Source organism: Cotesia typhae, unplaced genomic scaffold (genome assembly GCF_013202065.1).
Source record: "Cotesia typhae breed Kobodo isofemale line unplaced genomic scaffold, CoteBio_Ctyphae contig_119, whole genome shotgun sequence".
NCBI classification, from domain to species: Eukaryota; Metazoa; Arthropoda; class Insecta; order Hymenoptera; family Braconidae; genus Cotesia; species Cotesia typhae.
The window spans coordinates 543,265-558,498 of NW_027423712.1; the positions used below are offsets into that span (position 1 = coordinate 543,265).

At 30.8% G+C, this 15,234-nt stretch overlaps 2 protein-coding genes across 3 annotated transcripts; both read left to right on the forward strand.

Moving 5' to 3' along the window:
• Positions 1–334: 334 nt before the first annotated feature.
• On the forward strand, positions 335–8,985 carry LOC141529422 (uncharacterized). 2 transcript variants are annotated; one of them, XM_074245932.1, is made up of 4 exons: positions 335–475; positions 645–776; positions 1,109–1,604; positions 1,676–8,985. In XM_074245932.1, exons 2-4 carry the CDS (start codon positions 745–747, stop codon positions 3,371–3,373), a joined length of 2,226 nt encoding a protein of 741 aa, XP_074102033.1. In that variant the 5' UTR covers positions 335–475; positions 645–744; the 3' UTR covers positions 3,374–8,985. The 2 variants fall into 2 exon arrangements, with proteins under 2 accessions (XP_074102033.1, XP_074102040.1); XM_074245939.1 differs by having other exon boundaries at positions 1,115–1,604.
• A 1,275-nt stretch (positions 8,986–10,260) lies between these two features.
• Positions 10,261–15,197, forward strand: LOC141529463 (ATP-dependent RNA helicase p62). The gene is made up of 6 exons (XM_074245996.1): positions 10,261–10,356; positions 10,860–11,939; positions 12,191–12,369; positions 12,455–12,514; positions 13,934–14,182; positions 14,473–15,197. Coding segments are annotated over exons 1-6 (1,677 nt in total). The 5' UTR covers positions 10,261–10,354; the 3' UTR covers positions 14,580–15,197.
• The last annotated feature ends 37 nt before the right edge of the window (positions 15,198–15,234 follow it).

Here is a 15,234-nt window from a genome sequence, read left to right on the forward strand (position 1 = left end):
AATAATTTTTTTAATTTAATTTTTTATTAACAATTATATTAATTTAAATTAAAAATTAATTAGCAAAGATTTTAATTTTTAATATTATTTAATTATTTTTATCGCTTAGAAACCTAGATTATTTCTTATCAGCTGATTGCTTGTTTTTGTTCATAATAAACTTCAATAATTACATCGGAGACTTGACGAGAAATGAACAGTCTCAAGAAAATAAAGTAAAAAGCTAAAATAGGCGAAAAAAAATAAAAAGAACAGCGAGAATAAAAGTAATCGATTGATTTTGAGTGAATAGTATCATTGGAGGGTTTTGCGCCGACGCTAAAAAACAACAGCTAGCCGTGCAGCGATTCGCCGACTGCGATCACATGACCGCGATCGGAAGTTACGTCATGTACGGTAAATTCTAGGTAGCTGGCAGTTTCCTTCTTCTCAGTGCCTGTTAGCCATTGTCGACTCTGTCCACCGGGTTACTGGAGTAAGTCCTCCCGAATTATTTTATATTTTAGTCTATTTCTCAGCACTATTTTTCACTAAAAGTATCACTAAAGTCTTTCTAACACTCACTATTACCAATACCGCTAATAAAATCATAAAACAATATATTTAAACTCGTATTTTATGTCTTGACTTTTCATTGTTCTCAGGTTTGAGAGACAAGAGCTGACATCGTACGTTTAACATAAAGCGAGAGAGGAGTAAAGAGAAAGTTACTTACATTTGAGATAAAATAATCAGCCGTATAAGATGTATACTAACGGTTACACACAACAAACTTCGTAAGTATTATTGTCAATTAATATTTTAATTATTTTTTAAGTGTGTTAGTTTGTAAAAATGTCCTGATATAGATCCATGATGGCCGACTTGGAAGTTTCGAGTCAAGTCGCGAACCGACCAGCCATTTTGTGAATTTCTCTTGTCGCAAAGAATGTTTTACAATAAATAAATTATTTTTTATTTATTTATGAACATTAATTGTTTAATGACAGTTGATGAAAAAAAAATTTTTTTTTTAATTTACTTTTTTTAATGACATTTGCACTTAATTAAATTTGTCTTTTAATATTAAGTAGTGTTACAGAGTACGTTTGTCTTTCTAATATAAAAGTTTCAGACCCAGAGGTAACAGAGAGTATGGCAACAGGGGTGTAGGCGGAGGAACTTATTGGAACAGTCAACAACAAAATCCAAATAAATTCAACACCATGAACAACAATCCCAACAAAAAACAACAGCAACAGCAAAATCAACAAAATAACCAGAAAAAAGCCCCCGGTGATTTGTTGAAAAAACCAGAATGGGACATGGAAGCACTACCAGTGATTGCTAAAAATCTTTACGTACCCCATCCAAATATCAGAAGCCGTTCACCCGATGACGTTCACAAGTACCACGCTGGAAAGGAAATAACTGTCAAGGGAAACAATACTCCACTACCGATCCAAGCTTTTGAAGAGAGTAATTTTCCAGATTATGTAATGCAAGAAATTTGTAAGCAAGGCTTTCAAGAACCGACTGCTATTCAAGCTCAGGGTTGGCCCATTGCCCTCAGTGGTCGCGACATGGTTGGTATTGCCCAAACCGGATCGGGAAAAACCTTAGCGGTAAGTTTATAAATTAATGAATTAATTAAAAAATTTTTTTTGTTCGGTAATAATTAATATTTTTTGTGTAGTATATTCTCCCAGCAACGGTACACATCAATCATCAGCCACGATTGAGTCGTGGAGAAGGTCCGATCGTCTTGGTATTAGCTCCGACGCGCGAGCTGGCTCAACAGATTCAATCAGTGGCACGGGACTTTGGATCGTCATCATGTATTCGCAATACTTGTATATTTGGTGGGTCACCCAAAGGACCCCAAGCCCGGGATCTCGAGCGAGGAGTTGAAATCTGCATCGCGACACCTGGACGTTTGATTGATTTCCTCGAGAAGGGCACAACCAATCTGAGAAGATGTACTTATCTCGTATTGGACGAGGCTGACCGTATGCTGGATATGGGATTCGAGCCCCAGATTCGCAAAATAATCGAACAAATTAGGCCAGACAGACAAGTTCTGATGTGGTCTGCAACTTGGCCGAAAGAAGTTCAGGCTCTTGCTGAAGATTTCCTCACTGATTACATTCAAATTAATATTGGATCTTTAACTCTTGCTGCAAATCACAACATCCGTCAGATTGTTGAAATTTGTCAAGAACACGAGAAAGAGTCGAAATTAACGGGGTTACTTAGAGAAATAGGCTGTGAGAGAGGCAACAAAACAATAATATTTGTCGAGACAAAGAAGAAAGTCGATGACATTACAAAAGCGATAAAGCGGGAAGGTTGGTCAGCGATTGCTATTCACGGTGATAAATCTCAGCCGGAACGTGATTACGTTTTGTCTGAGTTTAGAAACGGCAAGACAGCTATCCTTGTCGCGACTGACGTAGCAGCTCGTGGTCTTGATGTAGAGGATGTTAAGTACGTTGTCAATTTTGATTATCCAAACAGTTCAGAGGATTACATTCACCGAATTGGAAGAACAGGACGTTGTCAGAGCGCTGGTACAGCTTACGCGTACTTCACCCCGAACAACGCCCGACAGGCCAAAGAATTGATATCTGTACTTGAGGAAGCTGGCCAAATGATAAACCCACAGCTGTCTGAATTGGCAAGTGCGCAGCGTGGCCAATTCGGCAAAAATCGTCAGCGATGGAACCCTGCCCGGTCTTCACCAAACAACAATCCCAATTCCAGCCCCAGAGGCAACTCCGGCAGTCCTACAGGCACTTGGTCCAACAATCAGCAGACAAACGTGTACCAACAACAGCAACACAACTCTTACGAAAGATCCAACATGCATCGCCAGCAAAATGGATACGTTCCTCGCCAACAGAATAATTACCAGAACGGCAATTACCAGCAGCAGCAGCAACAACAACAACAACAACAACAACAACAACAACAACAGCAGCAGCAGCAGCAACAACAACAGACCCAACAGCGTCAATCAAACACTGGTTACCAACAAAGCAATTACCATCAGTCCCAAAATTCTTCTAATTACCAGGGCCAGAACGGAGGACAGCGATACCAGCCTCGTTCAGCGTATCAAAATAACCGCAGCATGAATCCTCAACGGCAACAAAGCGCGTACGCTGGAAATCAGAACGGTCAGAATGTCTACTCGATGCCACCACCATTCCTAATGCCGTCAAACGGTCACACTGATTCGGGAATACAGAGTCTAGTTAGTAACAAGTTCTTCCAGACAAACAGACCACCACCAACTGCCAACGCGTGTGCATATCAATCAATGGGATACGGTCAGTTCCAAGCTGTTTCACCTTACGGATATCCTTACCCACCAACACCCGTTCAACAGTGATTCTCCAGTACTAGAGGTAAATTTATATAAAAGTTTGCGTCGAATAAGGATCAATTATTATCGTCAATTGCGTTATAATATTATAAAAAATACGCTTTGACATTATTCTTATAATTTTTTTTTCTTTATAAATTACCAAATGGGCTTTTTATTGTTAAATCAATATATCTCCTTCGTCTAATGCCTTTACAATAATCTTAATAATTTTATTTTAATTAATGCATATATATTTATATAATAATATTAATAATAATAGTTCTTTTTTTTTTCTTGTTTTGGTTTGGTGGTTATACTATTCGTACTTTTCTGGAATGGTGCTCATTGGCGAATAAATTTTCAGCCTTGAGGTTAAATAACTTTAATCGTTAAAATCAAAATTGACACATGACAAACTTATTCATTAAATTTATTATCTAAGGCCTACGATGTTATAAATCATAGCCAATTAATAATAATGAATATTTTGGTTTATCTGGTAATTTTACACTTATATATTTATTGTTTTACAAAGTACAATTTCATCTTAATACGCAAGGGATGAACATAATTAAATGAATTGAAAAGTAAATAATTAAAATTAAAATTAATAAAATAATAAATGCGCCAATTATTTCAGGCACATTCCAGTCGAGTTTTGACTTTAAATAATAGCTCGATAGCGGTGGTATAATAATTATTATAATAATATATTAATCGTAAAAAAAAAAAAAAAAAAATATTTGGTAAATGACCACGAATGTAGTTTTTAATTGATGGTCATTAAAAAAATATTATATTATATTGATAAATAGTAATCTCTTTGCGGTAATAATGTAAAACTATTATCTGTATGCTTTTCTGAAATGCACGAAACGTATAGAAGGGGGGTGGGCTAGGATTAATGATTTATAATGTTTATTTATAACTTTGCGTATGCTGAAGACATTCTATTTAAAAAATTAAAAAGATGTAAGAAAACAAGTAAGGCCTTTTGCATAAAAATTAAGCTCTGCGTCCAATAAAAAACAAAATAATAATAAAATAAAGTTAAATAAACCAGTGTGGGATTTTAGATATTAATAAATCTCTTCGTACTCGAGACTGATAGATAATATGTCTCGGTTAAACGTCTTTCAATGTTTTTGAAGCTCTTAAAAGGGACGATTGACTATTATCGAATAAATAAAAAAAAATGTCAAGTTAAAAGGGCGCGTAATTGCATGGCTGTAAAGCTCGGTACCTTATTTTTGTATGAAATAAAACTAATGAAAAAAAAAAAAAAATAAGTAATTAACAATTTGTTGTTAGATCAACGAATTAATAATATAAATAAAAGTTTATATTTATGCAACTGGCCACCGAGTGGTCCCATTTTGCACGCCCTCGTGCAGGCACGTGCAGGCTGTGGCTGCCAATCGTAAACCCAATTGTACCTGTTTTAGTTGACGCGTCTAAAAATTTAATAAGTATAAAGGTAAAGAAGAAAAAAAAAACAAACTTTTAAAAATTGTTTTTTCTTATTATTTTTTTTTTTTATGTCATCATTTACGTTTAGTTATTATTACTCTGTGAGTCTAGGTTGTTTGTAATGTAACATTAATAATCTGTTAAATAAGTAAAGTCGCATAAAGATACTATACTACTATCGAAATACTACGAGGCTAACAGGCGTCAAACGCTAATTTTAATGGCTCGTGTATAGGGCAGTTCCTTTTCAGTCTTGGGCAATCGATAATTAGCCGAGTACTGCGTTTTTTAATTAATAAATAAAGGTTAAAGAAAAATAAATGGAGAGCAAACAAATGAGGATAAAAAAAAATGAAAACTGATCATTTATTGTAACGAGGATCCCTGCGACCAATATTTAAACAAAAATTGTTTGTATATTATTATTATTACTATTATTATGGTTACTGTAACTAATATTGTGATCCTTGATTGAAATCTAGCGTCTGTTCGATAATTTAATAATTGTTCAGTGTATTTTTTATTTAAGAGCCACGTTCTGTTATTGTGTAGTTTATGTCAGGCCATTTATTAGTCTATAATATTATAATTATAAATACTACTATTAATTATTATTATTATCATTAATATTATTATTATCGTTGTTGTTATTATTACTTTTAGTTTAAAGTGGTCTTGCATATTGAAACTCACGCACACGTCAATAGAAACTCCAAGTTTCAATTTTTCTTTTCTATTAATTATTATTATTAATTATTTTATTATTATAAACTATTATTATTATTGATGTGTCATTAAAATCCGATCTGGAAGTAATGAGATATTATTGTTATATCTTTTTTACTCGAATTTAAGCTTTTTTCCTCAAACATGACAATCGACAGACGCTGAGATAAAATTATTGTTAAATAATAAAAAAAAAAAAAAAAAAAAAAAAAATGAAACAAATAATGGAGGATAATTAAATAGCAAAAAGAGAGAAAGTGAGCATGAGTGAGAAAAAAAAATAAAAGTAAATAATAAAAGAGAAAGCTTACAAATCGCAAGTGATAAACTGCAGGAGGCTGCCGTACATTAGCGTATTCTCTCTGTCGAATTTATAATGACACTTAGTTTTTTTACTTTAGCAAAAAAAAAATAATAATTAAAAAAAGTGATTAAATTATTAAAAATAATAATTATAATAACAATGATAATATCAAAGTTTTTTATAAGTAATATTAATGAATAATCTAATAATATTAAAGAGAATTTAAATAAATAAATATGTCACTTGGATATCGATAGAGAGTCTACGCGTAGCTCTGTGATATGTAATATGTAGCGCACGGATAAATTTTAATAAAATAAAATTTTTATGCGCAGCATGGTTATAATAGGGAAACGTATCTCATCAATTTTATATATGTGGTATACCATATCATGTTATCTCGATGGGGATTTTGCTGTCGACTGGCGGAAATTGATACATACAAACAAATTATTTATTTAATAACACATGAGTAAAGAAAAAAACATTATTATTGATAAATTAAGGCAGTTTATGAGTCTCTCAATTTAAAAATTGGTATTTATTGTAAACCAATTTTTATAAAACTTATTTACAAAAAAAAGAAAAATCTATTAAACGCGTTCTAAATAAGTGGTGAGCAAGTGCGAGCGAACGTGAGGGAGAGAAAGGTAGATTAACGAGGATTAGAGCGAGCGAAATAATTAAAAAAATAAAAAATGAAGATTAATAAATAACAATAAAATAATAATGAATCAACTTTATTACAAAATAGTTAATAGAATAAACGGGGCAACGACGAGACCTCTGCTAACTGATACTTTCTGAGTACTCTGACTGTGTTAGGTATATTAAGAATAGCTGATAATTATTTTTTGAAAAATAATAAAAGAAAATGAATAAAGAGATGTTTTTAAATAAAAATAACATAATAATTAAAATAAAAAAAAAAACGGCTGAACGTACGTGTTATTAACACATGATTTTAAGACAACACGCACACAAAATACTTAGTGATTGCTTGTTAGGAAAAATATTTTAAAATAAACGTGTCGCTAACTGATGAGAAAGATAGGCGTACTTGCAACATTTGTTATATTAATAATTAGTATTTTGTACAGTTATCAATCGTGATTGCCATCATTATTATCTATATAGTTTATTTGAGTTAATCTATTTAATATCTGTGCCAAGTTGGACACCTTGGGACATTTAAGAAGTTTGCTTTTTTAATCTTGATTTCTTTTTTTTTATTTATTTTGTACTTTTCGCGTAATATAATCACTATTTTGGTCATGTCGCGTAAGCCTCAGTATATAATGTGGTGTGACAATTTTTTTTATGAATAATTAATTATAAATGTATTTTTTTTTTTTTTTTTTTTTTTTTTTTAAATTAAACAAATATACCGAGTACCTTGATTACAACGCTGAGCGCTGTGATATCGCGTACATGAAACTTTTTTATTGATTGTAATATTATAACGCGAGTATGCATAAATAACTTGTAATAATAAAATAAAATAATTATTATCTCCTTTATACAAGACTGATCTTTCGCAACGTTAAAACAATTAACAAGTTGTATAGGCAATTGCGATAACTGTCGACATATGTGTTTGTATATTATTAAACAAAAATATTTATTTATTGCAAATAAATACGTTTGTATTACGATGCCGTCCGTGATTTAATGACTAAATAAAAAAAGTATCTATATCTATTACGGCTAAACTTGATAGTTTATTTTAAAAATTAAATTCAATCGAATATTCTTACTTTAAAGTTGTATTATTTATTTCAAAGTAATTAATTACTAACGATTGATGATAAATGAATAAATAATGATAATAAATAATAAAAATTAAATGTGCAAGTAACGAAAAATTATTGAAAAAAATGGTCTATAATTGTTGTTAATATTTAATTGCTTGAAGATAAAGTAAATAACAAGCGACTACCTTTCTTCTCGAGTGTGACACGCCGGTTATTGTATTTAAATATATTGAATAACTGTCAATTATATAAATTCGATTGAATTAAATAAGCAATCTTAATATTAATATACACCATCTCATTATCCGTTAATCTTTATTAATTTATATTAATAAAACTAATTGATTTATCAATTAATTAGTATTATTTTTACTAACAAATAATAAAATAATTATACAGTTTAATGATGAAAATGTAAAATGTATTTTTTTCTATTCTATTGAAGTATTTTTCAATATTTTCATAGATCAAACTCATCGAAAGTCTAGTCAAAATCATTTATTACATTATTATTATTATCAATTATCACATACAAGTATGTTTATTTTTTCATAAATAGTTTATTAAACTATATGTGAATTATTTTAAAAACAATATATTTATTCTTTGAAAAAAAAAAAAAAAAATAAAAAAAAAATAAAAAAAACTATTGAGAAAATAATAAAAGGAATAAATAATAAAAATAAAAAAAATGTATATGAATATGAATTTAATCTGGCGAAGTTAGCTGGCTTGTATATGTTTTATATTTGAAATACTAGTTTGTGATATAAAAATATATATATAATTAAATAAAACGAGAGTACCAAGAAGCCGTTCCCTGGTCGTTAGCCGATTGTTTATTCCGATCGAGTTAGTTATTGCATCAAAATAATTGTATTTATTTTAAAAACAAAGTGAACAATTGTAAAAGTCATTTGAAGTGGCGGATAATAAAAAACATATTTATTTTCTGACCATGACATTGTGGAAGAATAACGTGATATATAAGTGTGTGGTATAACACTACGACCGTAATACTTCAGTCCTTTAGACTTAAACTTTAAAAAAGTTTATTAAATTTTGAGGTAGGGACTAATTCTTAATTAATGATAAAGGAACACCCAGTGTAGTGTCGTTATCGCCTTCGATATTATTTCTTTTTAACTTATAAAATAATTAAAAAAAATTAAGGGAGACAACTCGTTAATTGCAACAAAATCCTCAAAATAAAAATAATTATTTTCAATTATTACTAATTAAATTAAACAATGTAATTAAATTTAAAATAATACAAATATTGCTCTACATTCAGATTCTCTTCTGTAGGTTTCACTAAAGTGCATTTCTTGTATGTTATACAGTATTATGATAGAAAATAAAATAATAATAATAAAAACATATTGCAATTGTATTTATATAAATGCCTTATTTATTTCCTCATACCTTTGATATTTCTGTAATCCTCATTTTTTATTTTTATTTTGTTTATTTTAGTTTGTAAAAAAATTAATTCATCAGATATTTGATAATTTTTTTAACTTTTGAAACTAATTTGTTTGTTTAAAAAAAAATTAAAAAATTTGAATTTTCTTTGTTTTACTTTGTTAATAAATTAAAATTCACTTTCTCTTTTAAATTTACAATTATATTTTTTATTACTAAATTTTATAATATTATAGTTAACCGACGTTTTTAATTTTTTTAATTTTCTATTAATTATTAAATTAAAACTAAAAAATTTTTTTTTTAAATTTCACATTTTCAAGTTTTTTACAATTGAGATTTTTTTTTTCTGTGATCATTTTTTCAGTAAAAAAAAATTTCTAAAAATTTTTAGATGTCGGCTAACTTAATTTACATTTAAAAATTTGGCTCTTAATTTTTCAAATATTAAAATCAGCTGCCATCTTACCTTTCTTCAGTTTTCTTAATAAAAAACTTAAATTAATTTTTTAATTGTAAAAATTCTGAAAAGTCTACGGAATTGGATCATTCATGAATTTACTGTCATTATTATTTGATTTTTCTTGAAATAATTGCTCGAATAAATAAAAAGTTCGAGTAAAATCTCGATAAATTGTCATAGTTGTTTCTCGACTTCTCCAGAAGTAACAAATAAAAGCAAACGGGACAACTGGCTCCATTTTGCTGTAGTAATTTAATGAAAAAATCAATATGCAGTTATTTAGTTTGTAAAGTTCACGCATGAGCATTGACTCTAAAATTGACTAGAGTAGTACATAATTATCTGCTGACTAACAAAGGAAAAAAGAAAAAAAAAGTAAAAATTATTACAAATAACTCGAAAAAAAAAGGAAAAATTAATAAATTAAATTTTTTACCTTAAAAATAATTTTAATTCTTATAAAAAATTCTAAAATGAACAAAGAGTTACGAAAATCAATATAACTGCGCAAAGAATACGGGTTTTATCTAGCCTGCGCATGTGCAGAGCAGCAAAAATAGCTGTTTGCGCAGAGAAGACTCTCCCACTCACCAGGATAAATTAAATTGCTTCCGGCATTTTCGAGACTTGATCTTTCCGTCCCTATCAGCGGCACGGGTAAGTTGTGTTTTTCAATTTCTCGTTTAAATTTCGTACATTTGGATATTTTAATCCAGCTGGCTCAGTGAAGTAAATCGCCAGAAATTAACCAGTTGTATTTTTCACATTATTACAGAGATCTTAGCCGCTTTTTGTAACATCCTACTACAAACAATTCAACATCTTTCTTCGGGACAGTAAAGCATAACATCCCAATTGAAAAAATGTAAGTCAATTATCAATTATTTAATTTTTACTTCAATAATTACAGTAATTAATTATTATTAAAAATGTAAATAATTAAATGAATATCAATTATTAAATTCAATAATTGAATATTTATATAACATTTACATTAAACGCGTTCCGTATCGTACAGTCATAGTCGGCCGCCATTACGTGTCCGTCGCAATAATCATAGGCCACATTGAATTTTCTAATAAAAAAAATTCAGCTGAAACTTATGGCCTCTCATTTTGGCATGCCTCTGTCTTGTATTTCGACTGAGCATGAATGCTTGTGAGAGGTAGATAAAATTCGCGAAACATGCCTTCGGTGTCCACACACTTTGTCTGGATCCGTCTCTCAATGTTCGCAACAAACGACTCCATTTAATTTATAAAATAATTGAATCGTCCTTGAACTAAATAATTAATTTAAATTGCATACGTATATTATCCATCATACTTGTAGATATTGAATTAATTTCTAACGGAAAATTATTTGCAGGACTTACAGTGGTGCATCATCTGGTGGTGGTGGATTCCGCAGTGGTGGATCGGGAAAAGGCGGAGCTGTTCAGCGTAGCAGCGGACCGACGCGTAATGGTTTTGGAGGTGGAGGTGGTAATAGGTTCGGCGGAGCACGAGGTGGAAACACTGGTGGATCCAATGGACGCTTTGGAAACCGTGGGAACTCGAACAACCCTAAAACTGCTGGCAACACCCTCAAAAAACCTAACTGGGATTATGAAAATCTGAAACCTTTCAAGAAAGATTTCTACGTCCCACACTCGAATGTTTCCAAGCGAAACTACCGTGAGATCGATTCTTTCAGACAAGAAAAAGAAATTACCCTCAAGGGAGAGGAAATTCCAGACCCAATCCAGTCTTTCGATGAAGGCAACTTCCCGGATTACGTAATGGAGGGAATTAAGAGACAAGGGTTCACCGAGCCGACGGCTATCCAGTCCCAAGGTTGGCCCATTGCGATGTCCGGCCGCAACATGGTCGGTATTGCTCAAACAGGATCCGGAAAGACGCTTGGATACATTTTACCTGCCATCGTTCACATCAACAATCAGCAACCTCTGAACCGTGGAGATGGACCCATCGCCCTGGTACTCGCACCCACCAGAGAATTGGCCCAGCAGATCCAGACAGTCGCTAATGATTTTGGATCTCTGTCTTATGTAAGGAACACATGCATATTCGGGGGAGCTCCCAAGGGTAGCCAAGCTCGTGACCTGGAACGTGGTGTTGAAATTGTTATTGCCACACCTGGAAGACTTATTGATTTCCTCGAGCGCGGCACGACCAATCTGCGCAGATGCACGTACTTGGTGCTCGATGAGGCTGACCGTATGTTGGACATGGGATTCGAACCACAAATTAGAAAAATTATCGAGCAAATCAGACCTGACAGACAAGTACTTATGTGGTCTGCTACGTGGCCAAAGGAAGTTAGAATGTTGGCTGAGGAATACCTCGTTGACTACACCCAATTGAACATTGGATCTCTCTCGCTGTGTGCAAACCACAACATTCTGCAAATTGTTGATGTATGCCAAGAACATGAAAAAGAAACAAAGTGAGTTTTTTTTTTTTTTTTTTTTTTTTTTTTTTTTTTTTATTATTTATTTATTTATTTATTTATTACATTTAAAATTTTTATTATTTAGTTTTATTTTTTACATGATGAAATTCCTTTATGAAGTAACGTGATTTTATACAAGAATTTTTTACCTCTGAGAAGATCTGATTTTTTTATATTTTTTATTCAAGTATTTTTTGTCAGTTTTTATAATTATTTTGCTAATTAATTTTTTATTCGCATTTCAGATTAGGATCTTTGCTCCAAGAAATTGGTAATGTTAATGATGACGGTGGAAAAACAATTATCTTCGTAGAAACTAAGAAAAAAGTTGAAAATATTACAAGAAACATAAGAAGATACGGCTGGCCGGCCGTGTGTATGCATGGAGACAAATCACAGCAAGAACGTGATTATGTTCTTAGAGGTAAACTATCTAATTTTTTTTTCTTATTGTAATTTGAAATTACTTATTAAATTATTTTATTTATTTATTTATTTATTTATTTCAGAATTCAGAAACAAGAAAGGTTCGATTCTTGTAGCAACAGACGTTGCTGCTCGTGGACTTGGTAAGATGTTAATCTGGCTCAGTCTAAAACGTGTCGGATTTTTGAATTATTTTTTTTCTACTCGCGAAGGGTGGGATCGTTGATAATTATGTATTATTTGTCTGAATTTTATTTTCTTGAGTAATAACAATAACAGTTAGGGCTTAAAAAGAGTGGGAAACAATATGAGGGAGGGTGGCGATGTAGCACAGACTGGTTATATGAAGTTGATGCCTGCTCGTGAAGTTTATTAAAGAGTTATCACGATTATGGCGCCCTAAGGTGTTTCAGGATTAAATATTCGTCTCAAATGCTTCGACTAGTTTCTTAAAATTATTTTGTTATACTGACAGAATTTATAAAATTTTTTTTTTTTTTTGTTGATCGGAGGGATTTTTCTTACAGGGTCTAATTTTAAATGAAAATTCTGATTAATTTTTACATTATAAATAAACAATTAATTAAATAGGTGTAAGAAAAGGGAAAGTTTGGGATTTGAAATAAAATTAAAAAAAAAAAGTGTCGAAGGATAAGAAACGAAGAAGCGGGGAACTAGAACTTGAGTGTGGGCATCTTGTAATTTATTTTAATCAGTCTGGTTGTCTTTTGTTTCAGAGGCACATGATGCACAGATTCTGTTGAGTGCGCGATGAACAAAAAATCTTGAAAAGAATATTTTGTTTTCAAACGTTTAAAATAAGTCATACAATCAGAACCATGGCTCACTCAATGTCTGTGCTCTATTTAAATAAACTATATATAAAAAGTGATATATAGATGATATGTACATGCGGATATTCGCGTGCGTTTTATTAAGCATGTACTTATTAATGTGCCTCTGTGTACGGCCTGTGTACCACGTAAGTTATCAGTGGTGCGCGGGTAACGTCGCGCTGGTTGGCTGAAAGGCTCTGAGCTTGCACGCACACACGCCGTTTAAAGACCAATTTATCAATATCAGCCGGTGCGAGACAACAATCTATTGATTTTGCTACTATCGCTATTTGTGAATAAATACGAGCGTCAATCTGAACTTGCATTTAACTGTTGTACAACGCCGAGGAGTATACTTTGCGCTTACATCGAATGCAATGTTCAGCAGTGATATGGTTTGTACTTTTACAATTTCAGCTACCATTTCATACAAATCATTTATTTACATTTTTATTCATTAACTTTTTTTTTTTTTTTTTTTTTTTTTTTTTTTTAATTATTCTTGATTAGTAAAGTTGAACTTTAATAATTAGCTTTTATATTTTCATTTTTTTAACACTGCTCACAAGCTAGATTTGAACCTCAACATTTCATTTCTGCTTTTTAATTAAAATATATAAAAAAAAAAAAGTATTCAATTTAAAAGTAAAATTTTTTTACTTAACACGGTTTAGTTATTATTTATCAGTATTTTTTTTGCTAACGGGTTTTATTGTTGGGGTGTAGATGTCGATGATGTTAAGTATGTGATCAACTTCGACTATCCATCCTCGTCGGAGGATTACATTCATAGAATTGGAAGAACTGGACGTTCTCAAGCCACCGGAACGAGTTACGCTTTCTTTACGCCACAAAACAGTCGACAGGCTAAAGATTTAATAAACGTACTCAAAGAAGCTAACCAAGTCATCAACCCCAAGCTGTCCGAGCTCGCTAGTAAATCCGGGGGACATGGAGGTGGATACGGACAAAGAAGTAAGTTTTTTTTTTTTTTTTTTTTTTTTTTTTTTTTTTTTTTTTGGGCGAAAAAATATATATAATAATAATAATAATAATAATAAAGTAAGCCGACATTTTTGATTTTGCTTAATTAATAAAAACAATTTTTTTTTTTTTAAATTACAGTTTTTCAAATATATTACACATGAAATTTTTTTAAAATAATTTTTTCAATAAAAAAAAATTTAGAGGCTAGCTTTATTTAAAAAAAAAAATTTATATGAATGTTGATGTTAATTATTATAATTTTTTTTTGCTATTTTCAGGTCGTTGGGGCTACGGTGGAGGACGTGGAGGTGGACGAGAGAACAACTTCTCCGGAGTACACAAAAGATTCGAAGACAGAAGCAACAACTACAACAATTACAGTTGATTAAATAATTCATCATATGATCGGAACGTTAACCAAAACATAAATACGTGGGAATTTAATTCGTCGTATTCTAGAAATTTATTTCAAGTCTAAAGTCAATTGATGATTTTCACGTATTGGTTATCACGCGTGCACGGTCTTTTTTTTTAACATAAAATTTTTTTTTCTATTTATATAAAGTTAATTAATTCACTTTGCCATTTATGGCAATAAATAAAAACAAAGTTCAAATTTAGAAGAGGTTTAACTTACGTTTTTTTTTCCTTTTTTTTTTATTTCTATTTTTCTTACAAGAAGAAACGAATGTTAGTTTTAAAAAAAACTATTTTCGACACAAAAAATCTTTGTGTTTATTTAAGTAGATACCTTTTAAGGTAAATTTAATTATATTGTCGATACTTCAGTATTCATTCCAAATCCTTGGGGTGGCTAACGATCCATATGATCTTAATAATTAACAATTTTGTTTTTGATTATGTATATCAGTTTTTAAAATAAGAGTGGCGAAAGTATAAAATAAAATAATAAATATATATCAGATAAAATATCACTTAAATAACATAATTCATGTATTGACTTCATTTACCTACAATAAAAAATTCACTTAATCATAAATAATTATTTTTTTATTTATTTTTTAAGCCCATCCATTTCT